At 43.4% G+C, this 22,298-nt stretch overlaps 1 protein-coding gene across 8 annotated transcripts in view; it reads right to left on the bottom strand.

Moving 5' to 3' along the window:
• The window catches only part of TAPT1 (transmembrane anterior posterior transformation 1), a 97,297-nt gene that overhangs the window by 21,083 nt on the left and 53,916 nt on the right, over positions 1–22,298 (bottom strand). For all 8 annotated transcript variants that reach the window (XM_073342448.1, XM_073342449.1, XM_073342450.1 and 5 more), the window contains 5 exons: positions 21,918–22,015; positions 21,556–21,625; positions 11,111–11,191; positions 10,032–10,141; positions 979–1,038 (listed from right to left, as the gene is read on the bottom strand). In XM_073342448.1, coding sequence (XP_073198549.1) covers positions 979–1,038; positions 10,032–10,141; positions 11,111–11,191; positions 21,556–21,625; positions 21,918–22,015 — 419 coding nt within the window. The remainder of the gene's footprint in view (positions 1–978; positions 1,039–10,031; positions 10,142–11,110; positions 11,192–21,555; positions 21,626–21,917; positions 22,016–22,298) is intronic.

The raw sequence follows: 22,298 nt of genomic DNA, 5'->3' as shown, positions 1-22,298 counted from the left end.
GAAGGGGGTCGGCTTATGAACGGGTATAGAGAAGGAGAGATGTGACACAGCCCCTCCCCCCAAAAGAGGGGGCGAGGAGAGGCAGCACAGTCAGCAGAGCCAGAAGGAAAGAGGCAGGGCCAGAGTCACTCCGCTTCTGGCCACGCCTCCAAAGCAGCTGCAGCTCCAGAGCTGGCAGGCTGCGGCCACGCCTCCTGGCCCTGCCTGCCAGATCACACTGCGGCCGTGCCGTCGGAGCAGGCTGTGGCCATCGCAAGAGATCTTCCCTTGGCCCACACCAGCTAAAGTGGAAAGGGATGGGATGGGGAGATTGGGGGGCTCCCAGGCTAGGGGTGGGGTCATGTCGGGGGTGGTCACAGGGGTTACTCCCCTGACCCCCAGCTTCTCCCCTCCCCAAAATTTCCCCAACAGTTGCTGTCCCGGTCTGTCAGGGTAAGCAGCTGGCGGGCAGGGACACTTAGTTTACTTAGATTTACCTCGGACGCTCGAGGTAAACAAACTGTCTCGGCCTGCCAGCAGCTTATCCTGACGGCCTGGGAGCCAAAGTTTGCTGACCCCTGAATTGTAGCATCGGCTTATGAATGGTCATACAAATTTTCCATTTTTACTTCTCCATCTTGGGGGGTTCGGCTGATAAACGAACCGGCTTCTGATCGAGTATATATAGTCATTAAAATTGCAATTAGGGTAACTATAATAAGGCTTTTGTTGTGACTTTATCAACGAACCTGTGCTAGCATAGTTTGCTCTTAAAAATCAAAGGCAATTTACTGCAAGAAACTTGAAGAACTGAACAGAAGTTGTGTGACTAGATCATGGTGCAAAATTAATTTCATTTTGTACATGCACAATAGCAGGATATAATTTCAGTATTATAGAAGAGAACATTTTCTGAATATCTGTTGGCACTGACATTTGCTGTACTGAAAACAATGACATCAGTTAATAAAAACATGCCCTTTTTATTTTCACACTTACATTTTTCTGTCGACTGCTAACAAGGTCAAATGCCAGGCTGGCTCTGTACTCACTGTAGACCTGGAAAAAAAAATCCAGCACATTGGATGTGTGATTAATTTACATGAGATCACAATTTACAGCAGCAACAGAATTTCATTGATAAAATATTTATCAGAAAAAAAAAGAGTTTTATAAGGCTTGTGCAGGAACTGAAGCACTCAATCTTGCTCTTTCATGGAGGTACATACTGCTGTATAATTAAGGACAACTATCGTATATACATGAGCAAACAGAAGCCAATTTTCTAAAATATACAACTTTTCATGATACAATCAGATTACAGAATTAAAATGCACACTTACAGTATATACATTTACTTTTGGATTTTAGATTCACCAGTACAGTATTAACTGTGTTAAGCCAACTGGCCACATATATTTTGCGAGGATGATTAATGTGGCTACTAAAACCTAAGTGGGATATCTGGAAGAGGATTTAGGAATGAGGAACTGCATGTTCTCGCCAAATTCCAAATAGGAAGTTATATTGGCTTGGATGCAAAAAGGGAGCTAAGTTCAGCAGGACAGAGATCTGTTGCATTCTGGATAAATAATTAGTGTCTCTTTTGGGCCACAGAGAAACAGACAGGGAAAACAAGCATGAAAAGGACTCTATAGGTTGGGGCTTAGAGCACTCACTCAGGATGTGGAAGATCTGGAATCTAGCCCCCTGAACTGATGCATTTTTAAAATATATATATATTCATAGTGGAACAGCTTCAACAAGAGAGACTGAGGGAGCCCCCCCACATCAGAATATCCTATAATCCAATGGTAGAGTACTCCCCTGAGAGGTGGCAGATCTCTGTTTAAATCCCTTCCCTCCCCAGGTGGAGGGGGGGTACTTACACCAGGGATCCCCCACATGCCAGGTGACTACCCTAACCACTGGGTCAAAAGTTATGAGGGAGGTTTTCCTCTTTTCCTATTCCCCATCCTGGTCTATTTTGTGTTAACTCACCTCAGAGGCTAGTCCAGCAGGCGAGCTAAGAAGGCACCCACTAGATTGGGCCCCAAATGCTTATCTTCTCCTGGCTTGTGAATCACTCTGGGGCTTAGGTGAGAGAAAAATGGCCAGACACCCAGACTGGGGCTGCAGTGTCCAAGTTCAGAGGCAGAAACATAGGTATATAGTGAACTTTTACAGCAAAAATGTAGGTGCCAGTTAACTTAAGGCACCTACAGGGTTCAGTGGGAGTTTTGTACATTGCAGAGGTCCTGAAACTGGGACTTATGCATCTAACTCCTTTTGTGCATCCAGCCATTCTGCCTATCCAAACGTCCTCAACAATGTCAATTAGATATACTTCATTTTCTTGCGTTAGGTGTTGTGATGCATTGCTGCATCCTGCTTAACGATCGTGCCTTGCACCTTGTGGTGACTGCATTTCAGTGATGGAATTATTTTTGTGCAAAGATATTGTGACAAAGTTCCTGCTCTACCTTGGTGGGTCTTGCACTTATTGGCGGATTTGCTCGCCTTGGAGCTTCACGGCAGCCCTCAGCTTGGCCGTTTTTCTGAACCCACAGTCCAGGTTGACGACTCCTGTGTCTGACCAGGAGTTGGGAGGATTTGGGGGGAACCCGGGACCGCCCTCTACTCCGGGTTCCAGCCCAGGGCCCTGTGGAATGCGGCTGTCTAGAGTGCCTCTTGGAACAGCTGTGCGACAGCTACAACTCCCTGAGCTACTTCCCCATGGCCTCCTCCCAACACCTTCTTTATCCTCACCATAGGACCTTCCTCCTGGTGTCTGATAATGCTTGTACACCTCAGTCCTCCAACAGTCCGTGTTCTCACTCTCAGCTCCTAGTGCCTCTTGCTCCCAGCTCCTCACATGCACACCACAAACTGAAGTGAGCTCCTTTTTTAAAACCCAGGTGCCCTGATTAGCCTGCCTTAATTGATTCTAGCAGCTTAATGGTCTCCAGAAGGTTCCTGATTGTTCTGGAACCTTCCCTGTTACCTTACCCAGGGAAAAGAGATCTACTTAGCCTGGGGCCAATATATCTGCCTTCTATTACTCTCCTATATCCATCTGGCCCGATCCTGTCACAATATGCACACAGTTTTGGGGGTCTCTTTATGAAAGACACTATGTAAAATGTCAGGTATTGGTTACCTAATAAATTCTTGTAAATGATTAGCAGCATCACAAAGTAATATAAGACAATCTCTATGGTCTTAATATTGTTCATTTAAATTGCAGATCTTTTTGAGTTAAGACCAATAGCACAAAGTAAAAAGGATGTACTGTAGTTTGAAGGTACTATGATTTTTACATTTAGTTAATAGTTTAAATTAGAAGCTGCATGAAAGCATTAGACTCAAGTGAAACAAATAACTGACTTGTAATCATATGCTGACTTAGTGATCCCATAAAATGTTATATTAGGCAGCTGGGAAGGAAAACAGAAAAGCTACTTAGACAACATTTTCAGATACTAAGGAAAATGTAGCTATTTTAAGGATAAAGGGGCTGACCGCCTGCTTCTCCAGTAAACTTCAATTAGCACTGCATGTGCTCAGCACTTCTGAAAATTAGGCGCAATGGCTATAAATCTTTAGAATCTACATGTAATATGGTAAAGGAGTGTATTAAATAATAAACCTTGCAGGACAGTCTATAACTGATTCAGCATACTGAAACATGTATTTCTGGCTAGCATTTCATTATTCCTGTTTTCTGTACTCTTTATGTGAAAGTAGGGCATGCATAAATGCCTCTGGCATAAGGGAGCTTATTAAGTGCATCTATTAAACTTGTTTCTACACTACTACTGTAGTTACTTTAGGAAGATGCTGAAAGTAATAGAACTTCCAAGTTTTGACCTCGTTTCCTGAAAAGGGGATTTAGGGTACTTCAAGATGGTTGTCCCTGTGGGTGCTCCACTTTAGGTGTCTTAACACCTTGCACTTGTAATCAGAGATTTGAGGTAACAGTGCCTGGTTGAGCCGCACACTTGCCGTAGCCGACTCACGCTGGTCTGAGCGGTTACACAGTGGTGTGCAGCCAACCATCCCCCTGTTCCTTCTCTACCTCAGAGAATCAGCCTAAAACGCCGAAGTAGAGGGGAGGAGAAAGGGTAGCGGAGCACCCACAGGAACAACCATCTCGAAGAACATCAGTTATTGCACAAGGTGAGTAACCTCCTCCACTTCGAGGAGTGTTCCTGTGGGTGCTCCACTTTAGTGGTCCTAGGATTACTTTAGATTAAAAGAATGTTGTATAAGGTGGGTGTACCATTAAGGCACCTAATTCTCCTTCTCCTTCCCATCTTGTGTATGTGATGGCAATGAGGAAAGCCACCTTCATGGATAAGTGCAATAAAGAGCAAGTTGGAAGGGGTACAAACGGTTTTCCCATGAGTCCACGTAGAACAAGGTTGAGGTCCCACATGGGTTTGGGTTTCTTAGTGTGCGGTAAGTGTTTTCAATGCCTTTAAGGAAGCATTTAATCATCAGGTGAGCAAATATAGTGACCGCATCCATCTTATTATGGAAGGAGGTAATAACAGCTAAGTGTACTCTGATAGAGCTTATGAATAGCCCTGACTTTTTAAGTCCTAGTATATAGTTGAGAATCCTCGGTAGGGGGGACAACTGTGGTAAGAGCTGTTTGTCTTGGCACCATGTGCAGAATCGTTTCCACTTATGGATATATGTTTTTCTTGTATTGAAGCCTCCGACTGTTCAGTAATATATGTTTTACTTCGTCAGAACAGGCTCTCTCGAACCCAGTCAGCCATGGAGTAACCAGCACTTGGGGTGGAGTACTGCGAGGTTGGGGTGACAGATGTGTCCCGCATCTTGTGATTGGTGGTGAGGTACTAAGGGAAAGGTTTGAGGTGGTTTCACTGTCATCTGATGCAGCTATGGCAACCATGTTTGTCTGGGCCATGTGGGTGCAATGAGAATGACCCTGGACTCGCCCTGCCTGATCGTGTGAATGACTCGGCTTAGAAGTACAGTTGGAGGAAATGCATATATCCGTGGCACCTCCCATTTTATGAGGAGAGCGTTGTCTAGGCAGTAGAGTCCCAATCCTGCTCTGGAACAATATTTTGGGAATTTGGCATTCTAAGCTGTTGCAAATCGAGATATGGTGGGGAACACCCATAGTTTGAATATGGATTTGAGAATTCGGGGATCCATCTCCCACTCGTGGGTTTGTGAAAAATCCCTGCTTAGTAGATCCACTGTTGTATTCTGACATCCTGGCAGATAGGATGCCAATATCTCTATGTTGTTGGTGATGCACCAGTTCCAAAGGTGTATTGCTTCTGTACACGGAATATGACTGTGCTCCCCCTTGGCGGTTTACATCAAACATGCATGCTATATTGTCCATGAGGATCTTGATGGCATTGTTCTTGATTAGAGGGAGAAAGAAAGCATGCATTTCAGACTGCCCTTAGCTCCAGTAAGTTTATGTGCAGGTTGGACGCCGCTGGAGACCAGCTGCCTTGGATTGTATTGTTGAGTAGATGTGCCCGCAACCTATTAGAAAAGCATCTGTCATGACTGAAATGGTTGGAGTTCTTTGTTGGAAAGGGACTCCCTGAGCAGACGTTCTTTGGTTATATCCGCCATGTTAATGAGTCTTTTACTCTGCATAGCATTGTGAGGCATCTATTGAGAGCGTATCTGTATGGTATATATACTGTTCGAAGCCAGGCCTGGAAACATCTCATGTGGAGTCTGGCATGTTTTACAACAACACTGTTGCTGACATATGCCCCAAATTATAAGCATGTTCTGGCAGATGTTTGTGGGCTGTCCATCATCATTGAAATTAGGTTGACTAGAGTGAGGAAGCGTTGTTGGGGTAACATTGCTGTTGCTGTGAGACAATCAAGGTAGGCTCCTATGAATTCTTACTTTTGGACAGGAACCAGCGTGGACTTTTGTACATTTATTTGCAACCCTAGGTCTATGAACAGGGTTATCATGCTCTGTGTGGCGTTCATTGCTTCTTGCTGCTTTGGTGCCCTTATAAGGCAATCGTCTAAGTATGGAAATATCATCACTCCTTGTCTGCGGAAGTGAACTGCAATGACAGCAAGAACATTGGGAAAAAACCCTTGGGGCAGTGGAAAGGCCGAAGGGTAGTACTCTGTATTGGAAATGCTGTTTCCCTTGGGTGAATCTCAGGAATCTTCTGTGTGACGGGCGGATTGAAATATGAAAATAAGTGTTGTGAAGGTTAAGGGCCAAGAGCCAATCTCCCTTTTCTAATGCCGGAATTATTGTGGTTAGAGCCAACATTTTGAAACGTCTGTTCTCACAAATTTGTTGAGTTTTCGTAAATCCAGGATGGGTCTCCACCCACCAGTCTTTTTCTGAGTTTGAAAATAATGTGTATAAAAACCTCTCCCTTTGTGTTGCACTGGTATGGGTTCCATGGCACCTAGTTGTATGAGGTGGTTTATTTCCTGTTGTAACAGGTGCTCGTAAGAGGGGTCCCTGAAGAGGGACAGGGAAGGGGGGGTGGGTAGGTGGGATAGAAGTAAAGGGGATGGAGTAGCCCTTCTGGATAATCTCTAAAACCCGTTTGTTTGTTGTGATGATGTTCCAAACTGGGTAGTATGGTGACAGGAGGTCTCTGAATGGATGGGGGACTGTTTCTGATTCTGGAGTCCGAAGATCTCAAGCCCTCAACCACACCTTCAAAATGATTGTCTAGAGGTGGATGGTTGAGACGCCGAAGGCTGATCTTGGTTCTGCCAACGTCTATGCTGTCTTTGTGGCTGAGTGTATGGGGTAGCCCGGAATCTCTGGTTGTAAAACCTGCCTTATTTTTGTTCGCAGGTACGTAGGTGCCCAGGGTTTTTAAGGTTGCCCTGGAGTCCTTTAAGGTCTGTAAGGACACATCAGTTTTGTCAGCTAATAGTTTTTGACCCTCGAAGGGTAAGTCTTCAACTTAAGGTGCCTGGACCTTCCTTGGGAATCCAGAAAGATGGAGCCAGGATGCACGGCACATGATCACGGATGTGGCAATGGATCATGCTGCCGCGTCTGCAGGGTTAAGGGAGTCCTGTAGGGCTATCCTGGTGATGAGACACCCCTTGGAAATGTTTACCTTATATTTTTCTTTTTTTGTCATCTGGCAAATTTTCAATTGAATTCTGACATTTTGGAGAACAGATTGTGTGTATATTTAGCCAGCAGCGCCACATAGTTAGCTATGCAGAACCGAAGTGTAGCTGATGAATAGGCTTTCCACCCAAAAAGGTCTAGTCTTTTCCATTCCTGATTGTATTGGGTCGTTCGGGACTGGTGTTGTTTCCCCTTTTGATTGACCGCCTTCACTACTAAGGAGTTTGGAGTGGGGTGTGTAAATAAAAATTCAGCTCCTTTTGTTGGCACATATTTTTTGTCAGATCTCTTACATGAGGTGGTGCAGGAGCGGGAGTCTGCCAGATGATTTTCACAGGCTCCATAATAGCATCATTTATCGGCAAGGCTCTCTTTGCCAATGGGGATGCCTGGAGTATGTCCATGAGCTTATGTTGGGCTTCTGGTAGCTGTGCCAACAGAATGTGTAGGGATTAAGCAACCCTTTTGAAGAGGTCCTGAAAACATTTGAAATCATCCCCCATAGTAGGAAGTGGTGGCATTTGGTTTCATCTGGTGACTATGATGAGAGGTAAGCAGGCGGTGAAGTGTCATGTGAGGCTATGTCCTCAGGTTCCTCGGGTCTTCCTCCTGTGTTTCTGAGGGTGCCAGGACAGCTGGTGAAGGGGACCGGGCTATTCTGGACCTAGGCGGGCTAGGGGGCCTACAGTTTTGGTTGCCCATGGATTCCAGTATGACCAGTTAGGTGGGAATGGTATGGGGGGCAGTGCCCATGGGTGACTATATCATCCTCATATATCCACAGGTAGTGGGGGATGAGATGGTCCTGGCTTGGGTGAGGAGTGGCGAGGAGCGTATAATACTGCATCATCCTCTTCTTCCTCATCAGTGGAGATAGGAAGGCCTGATCTGCAGGGAGTAGTCAGCTGGATTGGTACTGATCTGGATGGTATAAGATATTCAGGCATTGAGGCCACTATCAGGTCCGCATGCCTCAGGAATTGCTGTGGTACCGTGAGGTTCGGTGCCGTAGATGGCATGGTGAACGGCCCAGGAGCATGATTTGAAACTGCCAGTGCCGAGGATTTATAGCTGTGCAGCACAGGTACAGCAGGTGGCGCCACTGTACCGCTTGGGCAGAGATCTCTGTGGATGCAGAGTTGGAAGGTTTCACTTTAGTGTGTGAACCTCCATTAGAGCTTGCCCACGTAGTGTCTTTAGCTTGTGGGGAACTCTCGATGCCAGATATTCCCAGTGCTGCGTGGTCCGGCGCTCTCAGTGCTGTCGGTACTGGGGCAGATTTTTCAGTTGGAGACCGTTTTCTTTTGGGCAACTCTTGGTCTGCAACCACTTTTTTGTAGCCTTTCTAGGAGCAGGCTCCTTGGCAGCTGCTGTTGGAACAGAGCTCCTGTCAGAGGCTGCCGCTGGCGACTGTTGGCCAGGGGGTGACCTGGATTCAGGGTTGGAGGCTGGCCTGAGGAATTTCTCCATCATGAGGGGCTTCAGCTGGAGATCTCTGGCTTTTCTTGTCTTGGCTACCAGCTTTCTGCAGTGTAGGCACTTTTGAGCAATGTGTGTCTTGCCGAGGCAGCGGACACACTGAGCATGGCCGTCAGAGACCAGTATGGAGAGTCTGCAAGTCAAGCAGCGTTTCAAACCAGCTGAGCCTGGCATGCCTGAGAGAGTCGGTCTCAGAGAAAAACAGGGGTAAACTCTTTTTGAGGCTAAGGCTGTAGAGGCCTGCTGGAGAGATAGGCAGATAGGGAGGGTAGAGGGGGAAAAAAAAATTGTTGATAAAATTAAAGAAATCAGAGTAGGGCAAGGGGATAGGGAAGCTAACTACAACTAAGCTAACACTGCCACAATGAATTATCTACCGTAAATTTTTTCTGAAGTAAGAGATGGTGCTGCTGATCACTCTGACGCAAGCCAAAGGCAGTAGGGAAGAAACTGGGGCACGGTTGCCTGCGCACTGCTACGTAACTTCTGGGAGCGGCGTGAGACGGCTACGGCGCATGTCTGGCCCAACTGGGTACTGCTACCACAGATCTCCGATTACAAGAGCAGGGCGTCAAGACACCTAAAGTGGAGCACCCACAGGGTCACTCCTCGAAAAAGAATAATTCTTTTGTCGACCAAGCACTGTCTACACTACAGGTTAGATTGGCTTAAATACACCACGCAGAGGTGTGGATTTTTCACAAAGCTGAGCAACGTATTTAAGCAGACAATTTTCTAGTGCAGACCAGGCCGAAGACAAATATAGCATGTGTAGTGTCTATATGTCATGTTAGCATACAACATAAAACAATTTAATCTAGTACATTAAAGAAGGCCTACATACTATATATGCCCCAAGAAATTACAGGAATGGGAAACCAACACTAACCTACTTTATATTCAGTGCTGCAGGGACAGAAGAGAAAACAAAAATATTTTTGATCTCAGTTTCCATCTTTAAAAATACACTGAAACAGAATAATTCAATCGTCTCACAGAGAAACAGATTTTTCTAAAACATGAATTGTATTTCACAATCCATTTTGTTTAGAAAAACGTACACGTTCTGGGTGACTAAAGTAAAATATAAACATTACCTTTATGTTTTCTTGACCTAGCAACTGCCTCAAAAATGATCTGCAAATTATGTGAATTGTGGCTGTTACACAACAGTCTCAAGTTTAATTTATGGATCTGAAACTATGAATTTAGAAGCAGAGGTGTTTCAGGCACATTAAATTCATCCTCAGAAGTGCACTGTTAATAAGAAAATAATTACTGGAGCTTTATGAAATGGCTTTTCTAACTCTTTAATAGAAAAAAAATCCACAACATTTTCTGCATTAGACTCAATCTTATTCTACATCTTATAGCGGTCTTAAAAAACACAGTAAATCACAACTAGAACATGCTTAGAAGTCCAATAGTATACCTACATCTGCTGTAATGTCATTGAATTTTGTTATAAATGCATGTTTCACAATATCCACTGCAATTTCTGATGCAATGACCATGCAAACATCTGGAAACAACACCCAAAGGTGATCTGAAGGTTAGGAAAAAATTAAAAATCAATTATACTGTACAAGTTGATCCCATAAGTAAAGAAAACTTGCAATTATTGCTTAACATAGCAGTCAAACTTTCAAAGGTACAAAGCATTATATCTATATCTATATTTATATCTCAGAAATGAATGGGTGCCTTGCAGAGATGAATTCCCACCACAGTATCTACTCTGGAGAATTGTTCGTATTAGCATAGCATCCAACGGCCCTAAGGAGGATCAGACTCTGTTGTGCTAGACCCTGCACTGTAAGGCCTTATCTTCATGAGGACAAAAGGTATGTTTTTTAACATGCGCTAGCTATCGTGTTAAAATCTTAGTGTAGACAAAGCAGTCACAGTTTAACATGTTATCTGGTTAAGGTAAATCCATTGGCCAAAGTGTGTTAAAAAACACCTTTTGTCTTACAGAAAAAGGCACAGAATCAGGCCCTATAACACTAAATACATTTCCAACCTGCTACATTAGAACAAACACCAATGTTTATATGAATTAAGTGTTTAAAAAAATAACACAGTTTAACTCATATTAAAATCAAGATGGAAACTTGTTTTCAGACTTATACTCGGTTCCTTTCTTGCCAGCATAAGAAAATAACTACACTAATAGGACTTCTTACTAGTAGATTCAAAAATATAAAAAATATAACTCAAAACTTAGCAAAACACATCAATGTTTATTTACAGTGCAAGGGAATATGCTTCCATTGAAATCAATGGAATCACAATCCACAGAAAACTAGAAACAGTTTACAGATTATTCAGGTCTTGTGATCTGAGGTCATAGGAGTCTTTGATTTTAAGAGTACTGCTTGCTTTTTGACTTTCAGATTGCTGTGTTGAGCAAAGGGGTATGTATGATGGTCTTACATGTGTACCTGTAGTATTGTAATTACATACTAACAAGTGTATAATTTAAAAATTACATGTTTTTCAAAAGCGTAATTACCTGGATTCCATGAGAACTGTTCCATATTTCTTAGACATACTATCAACAACAGCACATAGTTGGTGAATCTCTCCTTTATATCTGGGGGAAAAAAAATCAATTGTCAACTCCAAATAAAATAGTTATTTATATGTATTATGGTAGTGCCATTGTACTAGGCATTGAACACACAGTAAGAGACACAATATTTGCCCGAAATTGCTCAATCATATTCAGAAGGACAAAACACAGTTTGTCACTTCAAGTAATTTGCAACTCAAACTCCTGCTTCCTCTAGTAGGCCGAGATCAGACATATCAAAGGGGTGATATGGACTCGGTGCTCCAGTGCTACTGAATTGCCTTAAGTGAATTGATTGCACCATATTTAGAAGATCTCTAGAAGTCTATCCTGAAGCAGCATTAAAAGCAAGTTGGAGGAAGCTGTCAGTTCTGGTCTCATTAAGGTAAAAGATAGTGCCACAAAGGCAGTCAAAGCTTGATATAGAATCATTTGCCATGCCGGATCAGATCCTGTGTCCTTCACTTTGATAACCTGCCTATGGCAACAGTTAATAGTCAGTATATAGTCATTATATGCAGCATCTATAAACATAGTATGATAAGGCCAAGTTTAAGAGGTTTTCTACTCAGCTTTGGATGTAACACAATAACTTTGGAACAATGCATCCAATCAATTCCAACACTTCAGTGAAATTTTCTAAGCATCAGTGGGTAGAACCCTACTGATTTTGGTGGGAAAAAAATTGGAAAAATAGAAGGGGGAAATGAATGACATGGAGACCCTGGCACACATCTGGTTAGCAGAGAGCAGCTTTAACTGCCTCTGACATGGTCCGCAGATCGAACACCTGGTTGATGGCAGCCATTATCACATTCCAGCTGAATACCCCTCATTTCAGCTCTCCCTATCCTGCCAATAACGTTTCAAAATACTCACGCCCTGAAGGAGAGAGAGAAATCAGGAAGGTGAGGTAGAAGGGGGGAAATGGAGAGGTGTAGTGGAAGGGAATGCACACAGAACTCCTGGCATGGGGGACATGGGGACACACACAGAGCATCTGCTATGGGGGAAGAATTGGGGACAGAGGGAAGTGGAGCTACACAGAGCCCCTGGCATGGGGCTACTGGAGGACACAGATTCCCTTTCACAGGAGAGAGTTGGAAGGGGTTGTAGCGAGTCCCTGAAATAGAGAGGGAAGGGAGGGGGCTTGTGGGGAAATGGGAGGAATGCTGTTGGTGTGTACAATGAGCTTGACCCACAGAAGTAATGAAGGGTGCAAACGCCTAATTTCAAAATTGCTTGACTGAAGATACCATTCCAGGTAAAAAGCATACTTTTTATGTACAGTTCAATATACCAGGTAGTATAGCAGGAACAGAATCTAAATGGTGTAAGTTTTTCCAAGGATAATTCTACAAGAAAGCTTAGGGATAACCAGGCACCATTAGATTTCATGTGCATTCTGATGTACTTTGGCTTACATTTGATATGACAATTATCAGCACTACAAAAATGATCATGCAGTTTTCAAGCGACCATTAAATAAATACTCTCTCTTCTACTGAACAAAAAAATTATGAAATCCTTCACTCTCTGTCTCGTATGTTGCGTAGGAACAACAGATCAATATGTAATGTTTCATAAAAATGAAACATTGCAAAAAACTGCACCCAAGACTCCACCATTGATATTACAAAAATATATGAAAACTGTGAAGGGAAAAATTCCAAAATTTGAGGAAGCATTCTGAAGTATGGATCCTCAATGAAACCTGAAGTGGCCATGCCCCCCCTGCCCCGTCCCAAACTCTGTTCAATATGTGATGGCTCCCCATACCCAGTATATAGGGACACAGGAGAAGAGGTAGGGGGTGATCCTATAGATCTGCTATTTTTGTTGTTCTTGCAGGTGGAAACTGTCCCACTTTCTCTCTCTCTGCCTGGGTTCTTCCTCTGTTCAAGGTGCCTTCTCTTATTATCTTTCCCTCTTAACTGCCACAACTGTTGAAAGGACAAGATGGGTAAGGTAATATCTTTTATTGGACCAGCTTCTGCTGGTGAGAGAGAAACAAGCATTCGAGCTTACACAGAGCTCTTCTTCAGATCTGGGAAACGAAGGCCATGTCTACAGTATAAAATTAAGCTGACTTATGTCGGCATACAGCCGCCACAGTAATCACATCGCTTGCGTGTGTCTACACTGGACTCCTTGTGTCTTCAGTGTGCATCCTCACCAGGAGTGCTTTTATTGATTGTACTGTTGGTGTGGGACATTGTGGGATGGCTCCTGAAGGCCAGAAACAAACATGAGCAATGAGGTATCTACACTGACACTGCATTGACCTTGACACTATGCTGCTCATGGAAGCAGAGTTATTAAATTGGGATAGTGGGGCAGTTATGTTAGTCAAGTGAAATTTTAACTGTAGATGCTTCCTTAGTTGGGTCAACGTAAGCTGCCTTGCATCAAGCTAACTCTGGAGTGCAGACCAGACCTCAATCAAATAGGTCTACTTTGGGAGTTCCCCAGAGCAGGAAGATGGACTTGGCAATATCTAGAAATGGAGACCACCCATGGTGATTGGAGAAGGTCCTGCTCTGTCAACCCACCAATGTGTTCTGCTTCCCTGGAAGGTAAGCAACTCTGAGATGATGAACTGAATTGGTTATGCAAAAGATCCTCCTGTCAGAGCTATCTTGAGTGTGCCCCTCCCTGTGTGTTTACGTAAAACATGGCTGCAAAGTTGTCTGTTAGAATCAGCAAGCTCTTTCTTGCTTTATGTTGGAGGAAGGCTGAATAGATCTTCACACACAGATATTTCTGAGAGTCATTAGATCCTGAGGTGCCCAGAGACCTTGAGTCTGCATGGACCCTCCCAACCCATGTCTGATGCATCTGTAACTAAAATGAGGGCTGGCAGGGAGGGGAGGGGTAAAGTTAACTGACACAAGACTTGAAGGGGTTAAGGTGGCTAGGTAGGCCAATTAAATGCCCAGGCTTCACCTGGAGGAGAAGCTGGGGGCAGCAATTAATCAGATGAGGCTCAGCTAGATGGGAACAGGAGAGGCCTGTAGAAAGCCCAGGAACTGAGAGCAGCTGGGGGGCTGCAGGGAAGGAGTCTGCAGTCACTCCCTGGGAAAAGGGAGGTGTGTTTAGGTCTATAGAAGCAATTACCCTACAGTTACTCCCTGATAAGAGGGAGTTTGGGCTGGCAAATGCAGAAAGGTAGGAATGGCTCCGGGAAAAGCAGCAAGGGACAGGATAGGGCAGACCTTGGCTGCTAATGAGAAGGCCCGAGTTGGAACCCAGAGTAGAGGGTGTGTCCTGGTTCACCTACCAGCCACTGGGGAAGTGGCACAGACCAGGTAGTTGAGAGTGGACTGCTTGGGACAGTTTGCCCCGAAATACTTTGATACCCCAGAAGGGGGAAACATGCAGTGACCCAGCCTGAGGGCCAAGTCGTGAAGAAGGAGCACCTGGAGTTGCAGAGATGGGTGGAAAGACCCCCACAGGGGACGCAGAACCTGGAAGGAGCTGATCACAAGAGCGGCCAGAAGGCGGCGCCCTAAAGATGAGCGGATCCCCATGACAAGGGGAACCCCCCCACACACACACAGAGTCCACCAATCCAGGAATGATAAAACGGACGTTGGCACGCAAATCACCTTGTCCAGATGATTTCAACTTGAGGTGTATACAGATGCTAGCCATGCAAGAAGCCTTCTGAGGTGCAGCCTGGTGTGTTGAACCACATAATAAATGTTGTCATGTCACTCAGGATGCAGAGGAAGACCTATTGAGTCGGGGAATGACCCACAGTGTCCAGAATGGCCACTGATACTGGGCTGCGACCCAACCTTGGTTGGGCCATTGCCCCTTAGGAGGAGGAGGGGCAAGCCAGTGTTGAGACTGCTGCACTGCCCATGGTTCCCAAGTCTCTAATGGAGGGTATGTCCTCTGTCTTGGATGAGAGACAGACAAATGTACCTCTGAATCTGAAGATGAAGCATCTGAACTGTCGGACATTGGGGTTGGGGGGCGGAACCAGTCAGTATCAGGGACAGGTACCCTAAGCCCTGGGGAAGGAGGTATTGGGGTAACCAGCAGAGGCTTGCCCTTAGACTGCACCAGCCTTTACAGAGGCTTGGTAGTTAATGGCACCGTGAATTAGGAGCCACAGGCATTGGTACCAACTCTGAACCTTCTTGCACCACCAGGTATACCGGCACCGAGAAGCTAAGTCGCTTGTGGCTGCATACGCCTCCAGGGTAGATAGGAGTGGCAGTGGCACTGACTCAGACCTTTTAGGGAACACCCTCGACGGACGTGGCACAGGCGTGGGAGGTAGCAATCCCTTCTTTTTAGGTGAAAATTGCTCCAGCAAGAGAGACTCTCCCCAGCATGTTTCCTAGCCTCTGCCTTTACTAGGCTTAGGCACAGACATGACCAAGCCCAGTACCAAGCCTGAGGAAGGTCTAAGCCTTTTCTTCAGTACCAGTGAGTGGGACCAGAGGCATCTCTGATGCTCTCTGCATCGAGAACGATGTACTCAAGGTGCTCTGTGTGTGCACTGAGTCCGATAGGGGCCAAAATGCTGCCTCCAGGAGTAGACACTTGAGCCTTCTGCTCTGTTCTTCAAGCCTAATTTCAGAGCTCAAAACCCTTGCAGATTTGACATATCACTGATATGGGACTCTCCCTAACACTTTAAACAGGCTGGGTGTAGGTCACAGACCAGCATGTGTTAGTGCAACTTCAGCAAGACTTAAACCCTGGTGAGCATAGCATCGCTCTGGTATGGAAAAATGAAACACAGTCCAAAAGACCTATGACTAAAACTATCAGTAAAAACAAGCTAACAGCTAATTCCTAACAATAAGAAGCTATATATACAAAGGAGGGAAGCATTTACAATAACTAGTCTCACATCCTTCTGACAACTGTCACTGGGGGAAGAAGGAACTGAGGAAGGTGAGGGGCAACTCCACCCTCTTATACCAGCACACAACAGCGTATGGCAACAGAGAGAGCTCAAGCCACCCTGATTGGTACTGCTGAGTGAAAAAGTTCTCCAATAACTGTGCCCAAGACGAGCACACACTCACAGCCGAATGGACATGTGAAAGCACCCACAGAAGAAAGAAAAGAGAATCTTTGAACCAGACATCAGTACGAAAATGGGACTGAAATCTTCAGCCACAACAATGCACTCTGGCCCAGCTGAAACTGTTCTAAGGAAAGAAAGGGACATGAAGCCCAGATGGCGTGGACAATGCCGAAGGCTCCAAAATCCACTGGCAGTCAGTGCCTCGGAGGAAGTCACCTTACAACTTTTTTTTTTAAGTTATATTTTAAAGAAAACACAGATACTATAAAAAAGGATATGGTGGGGGATAAGAGGATGATGGTGAGATGGCCTTGCATCAAGCTGGGACTAATGCTGATGATCAATTGGTTGAGGTTTCATGGCAATTAATTTGCTCAGTGTGGTTAGAAATTAACTGAACTTTGGAAAACTAGAGTATATTTTGAGGGGTAGTTTGAACTATGGGAGTTCCCATCAGGCTTGAGCACAGATCCACGAGTGGCATTCTAGTCAGATAAGTATCTTTAGAGAATACTCTCCGAAGATGTATCAAGCAAGCAGGAGGCAAATCATTGGAATCCTACATCAGAAAAACAAAACAAAACATGCATGTTGAAGTGAAGGCACAGAAAGTGGTATTCACAGCATCAAAAGCAGCTAAGTCAACAGGGATAAGAATAGATGCAAGACCTTTGGAGTTTGCGCTAGGCAAGTGATTAAAAACTAGTGAAGGCTGTCTCATTAGAATGAGAACAAAAACTCAGCTGAGAGGAGATCAAGAACAGAATGTAGAGTGAGGTAAGGAAGCATGTGACAATTAGCAGCTATTCCAAGGTATTTTAAAAGAATGAAAGAAATGGGGTGCTAACTGGAACAGACGATAGGGTCAGAAGAAAGGTATTTTAAAAATAAAAACCCAAAGGGGAGAATTAGCTTTTGGAAATGGAAATTCAAAAGTCCAAGATATATTCCTGAGGGCATTCTGCACGAAAAAAATAGAAATATTGCGCACACTATCGCAAAATTCTGCAAATTTTATTTGTCAAATAAATGTGGAGAATCCAGCATGGCAGTGGGAGCACAGGCCACTGACTGTGCAGAAGTGGGAGATCACTATGCAGCTCCTCCAACGCGACAAATTCAGCAGGGCGGCTGCACCCAACTCTGACACAGGACAAGGCGTGAGCCTCGCCCAGAAACACCCTAGGCCCTGCCCCTCTGTGTGGGCCGGATCCAAGCAAGGCAGGATCCAAGCGTGGGGCAATCTGGCTGTAGGCAGCTCAGTGTGGGATCCGGGTGCGATCTGGATGCACAGAAGCTTGTTGGGGGCTTCTGGGTGTAATGGTAATGGGACTCTGCAGGTGAAGGTTGCTGGGGCTCAACAGGGGGGCTGAGTATGGGGGGATATAGAGCTTGGCACTGGGGTGTGGGGGGCTCAGATGATGTGGGAGTGGGACAGAGATCCAGGTGTAGCTGGTTGGGGCTCGATGGGGTGGGGATCTGGGTGCAGGACTAGTGCTCATCAAGGTGGGGTTCCGATAGTGGGGGGGATGAGACTTGGCGGAAGGGTCTGGGTGTGAGGGGGTCTGGATGCCTGGGGATTGGGTAAATGGGGGGTGCAGCTCCCTGTACAGGGATCCCTCCCCATGCAGCTGAGGAGCGATGGGTGCAGGAAGTGGAGGGGGGGAAGGGGGAAGTTTGCAGAGCTAAACTATGGGCAAATCAGAGAGAAGAGATTTAACAATACGGAAAAAAAAGGAAAATCAACAGATTGAAGGAAAGAATTTTATGGTTCACACAAACTCTTCACCACAAGAGATGTAATTGGTTTCTTGGTGAAAAAAATAGTTTAGCTGCATAGAGCACAGCTTGAAATAAAGATAAGGCAGATTTAAAAGTATAAAGGAAGCCAGCATGGTGGGCTTTCACCAAGATTGAAGCATTTTTTTTTTAAATAGATATACTTTCCTCTCATTTACTACCCCCTGAATTCCATAAATACATGGATTTGACCCATTTGCAAAGTCACTGCATGCAATTGAAGCTATCAAATCACAAGTGGAAAGGGGCTAATACCAAATATACGAACAATCTTACAAATTGATTTGCCAGACAGTAATTGCAAATTGCAGTGCTTAATTTAGAGCTGTCTATACTGTTAGAAAAGTATTACTCTACATCTGAAATTCTAAACACACATGGAAAGCTTAGAAAACTTATTTTCTCTTTTTAGGCATACAATATGTGGTGATTCATGAGTGTTCTGTGAATCATTTCAGGAAAAGTTATCTATCCATTTGAAGAGAATAAACTCACTTGTTTTGTGCACTCTTGCATGCACTCATCTGTTTCTATACCCATCTGGCATAATGCATGGCCTCACTTCGTCCCATGGCTAGGAGCAAAACTTGACATTGCCATTACAGATCATTGCTAACAGTGCCCAACAATAAAATAGAAGAAATAAATGAGAAACGGTTGATAAACACAACCTCTACCTATTTTAAGTAGAACTCAACTAACTTAAGAACCATGATTGGTCTTATGATTTTCAGGGTCCCAAACAAAAACTGAGCTGGGTGAATATTGCAAATATTTTCTAAAGTATTCACTCAAGCTTAAGAGACAATTTGTTTTGGCCTTGCTCAGACCCGTTTTTATGTTCACTTTGCGAACATTCCCCAGCAATCCAGTTTTACTGGCACAAAGACTCGCACTAAGCAGATTTTAATTACACATTTCATTCTTTAAGGTTGATATTTAAACGTGGTCACCAGAAATTATCATGACTAGTACTGGATAAGAGTTCTTTCTGACATGGGTGAAGAGTATCAATTTTTTGGCTTTCACAGACTTCCAATAAAAAAAGACAAGATTAATGTAATAGGAGAATTATTTAAATTTATTGTTTTATTATTCTACTATGTTTACTCATCACCTCTTATCCAAGAAGTTAAAGGCACCATGAAAACAATAATTCTCTCAACATTCACTGAAGTAGTATCACACTGATTTTCCATAGGGATAAACTCACTGAAGCAGACACAAATCATCTTGTTCAGAGTCAAAAAGCAAGTAATTGGCAGACCTAAGAGCCCAATCAACTGCACTAGATATATTCCCCTCCAGAAGTGAAGACTGTGACAGAGCTGTGATCTTAGTGTCTCACATACACAAGTCAGATATTCAAATGATGAAACAGTTTGCTAAAATCTAACTCTCGGAACACTTCAAATGATCCATTTTAGGTAGAGTTTTACAGTTAATCATTGGTTTCATTTCTTTACTAAAGCCTGATTTAAAGGAAAGTATCTTCTTCATTTAAAAGTTGAGAGAGTATCAAAGAAAATTAAAGCTTTTTATTTCATGCGTGATTGTGTGCATTCATATGTAATTTTTAATTTTAACTCTTGCCTATCACATATGCATGTAATGAAGAACTGATAAACAAAGGATTCTTTTTTCTAAGGTTAATGCACTGCATCTGTATGAGGAGATACCAGGAATAAATAGCCCCTTAACACCACTTCACTTCAACATCATACTATGTCTCAAAGCGTCAAAAAAATATTTTTCCTAACTAGGTACTGAAATTAATACGAAAATTTCTACTGGCCACCTGAAATATTATGACAAAAGTACTTAAGTCAAAGGATAGTTGAGACTTCTCTTCCTGGGACAATCTTTCTAATCTAGAGAGTTTCCAAATTTCAATAAATTCAGCAACGTAATCATAAGCACCAGACGCACAGTTTGTGTTCTCTAAAGGCTTGTCTATACAGTGTGTTAGTTTGCACTAGCGGGGTGTAAATTAGTGTACACTAGCATGTCATGTACTAACTGTCCTGAGTTGACCTTACTGGCTTACACTAAAAATTCTCTAGTGAGCATTTGAAACAGGACTACATTAACATCCAGCAGGAAACTTTTAGTGTGTGTTAGCAGGGTTCACACAGGCCAATTGGTGAACAACATACTAGCGTGCACTACAATTTACATCCCTCAAGGATGGACTTATGTACCACAGACAAGACCTAAGCCTCTTGTGGTCTTAATTTTATCTAATGTGCAGATCTACTGACACACTCTAAAAACTACCATGATTCTGTCATAACATACTCTCTAAGTACATTTATTTCACTACATTGTTTGCTTACCAGAATAAAACATGATAGTGATATGCACATAAGCGCCAATGATCGCTAACATAGCAAAGATGCCAGGATACTTGCTAACAAGACATATATTAAGTGGTATTTAATAATGTTGTAGTGTACAACAGGTTTCTGAATTTGGCAATAATCTTAAATGGTGTTTGAGTAGGTTAAATGTGTGAATTTTGAGAGTGTATTTAAATAGACATTAGCCAATGCATAGACAGATTCCTGGCATACAGTAACTCCCCACTTAACGTCCTCTTGCTTAACGTTGTTTCGATCTTACGTCCCTGCTCCATTACACAACATACTTGTCTAAAGCTGTACTTTGTCCATGGTTGGCAGCCCCCCTACCCCCATCAGCTCCCCTACGCTCCCCTCCCCCAATGCCTCCCGCACGCTGGCAGACCCCACAGATGAGCATCTTCCCCGCTCCCCCCGCCTCCTGCCCCCAGCAATCAACTGGTTTGCGGCATTCAGGAGGCAGGAGGGAGGAGCAAGGATGCAGCGTGCGGAGTAAAGGGGGAGGAGTTGGGGGGGGAGAAGAGCTGGGTTAAGGGTAGGCGGTTGCGGTAAGGGATTGAGTGGACAGGCTGAGGGTTGAGCCCCCCCCGCCCCCAGCAAAGTCGGTGCCTGTACTTGCAAGAACAGCAAGAGGTGCAGGGGGACAATCCACCCTCTTCCACTCTCTGACTCCACCACCTCAACCAAGCTTCATAGTAAGCAATGAAGATTGTAGTATTAAATTGTTTCTTTAAAACTTATACCTGTATTAAATTGCTTGTTTAAAATGTATATAATGCCTTTTGTCTGGCCAAAAAAGTTTCCCTGGAACGTAATCCCCCACCTATTTAAATTAATTCTTATGGGGAAATTGGATTCGCTTGAAGTCGCATTTTTCAGGAACAGAACTACAATGTTAAGTGAGGAGTTACTGTATTTAGGTACTAAAATGCAAACAGTTATTTGTGCAAATACAATGTTCCTAAAACTGAATTCTTGGTTTAGTCTTATTAAACAAAGCAGTAATGAGGAGATCTAGAACTCAGTTCTACGTTAACAGAAATACAGAGTGCTCAACGTCTACTTCAAGATAATACCTGTTATGTCAATACCATAAACATAATGGAAGACTGTACTTGAAATAAAAACACATTTTGAATTAGTAATATTTTTCTGACCCATGCAAATATACATACCACTGTTTGACATTTGAAAAAGATTGTTCTTCTCAAACTTCTTGAAAACACTTCCTTTTATTTCAACGAACTGTAATTTTAAACACAGTTAGCTTCATTACAGATTATCCATGTACTATGGAATGTTAATTTTTTTTTTAATTGAAAGCCAAAGATGATCAAACACTTAATTTTATATATACCCTCAGCTATCCTAAACATAGAATCTGAATAAATTATGAAGTTATACTACTCTCTAAACATTAAAAATTTGTCCTGTGGAACAATGATGCTAAAATGCACTGTGTCACTTGTTCATCTCTTTCATTTATGAGCATTTGCTTATTACTCAGAGGTAAAAATCAAATTTACTTCATACTTACATTATTAGACATCATGATGGTAAGCAGTGACTTGTTGTGGGAGTTGAAGGCTACATTAAGTGTTGTTGCTTGGACCATTATAAGAATGGCATGCAAGACTGAAAATAGCAGTGTTAAAGAAAATGACATTTGAAAAGCACATTTTTGTACTGTATTATATTAGCATCATCCAAAACTTTGAAAAAAATTCACACAAATCTTATTTTGTCCTCAAAATTAATAGAGAATACAAAAATATCTCATGCATCACTGAAAAATTAATTAGTGGAGTAGATTAGTAGGTATAGTGTACTTGTGGAGGTAAAATTCTCATTGACTTCAATGGGGCCAGGATTTCATCATTGTGTTGATATGCTTTTTTACATGAGCAGTGTAACAAGA

Source organism: Lepidochelys kempii, chromosome 4, assembly GCF_965140265.1.
Source record: "Lepidochelys kempii isolate rLepKem1 chromosome 4, rLepKem1.hap2, whole genome shotgun sequence".
Taxonomy (NCBI): domain Eukaryota; kingdom Metazoa; phylum Chordata; order Testudines; family Cheloniidae; genus Lepidochelys; species Lepidochelys kempii.
The sequence above is the reverse complement of the archived record's forward strand: the minus strand, read 5'-3'. Positions and strand labels throughout refer to the sequence as shown.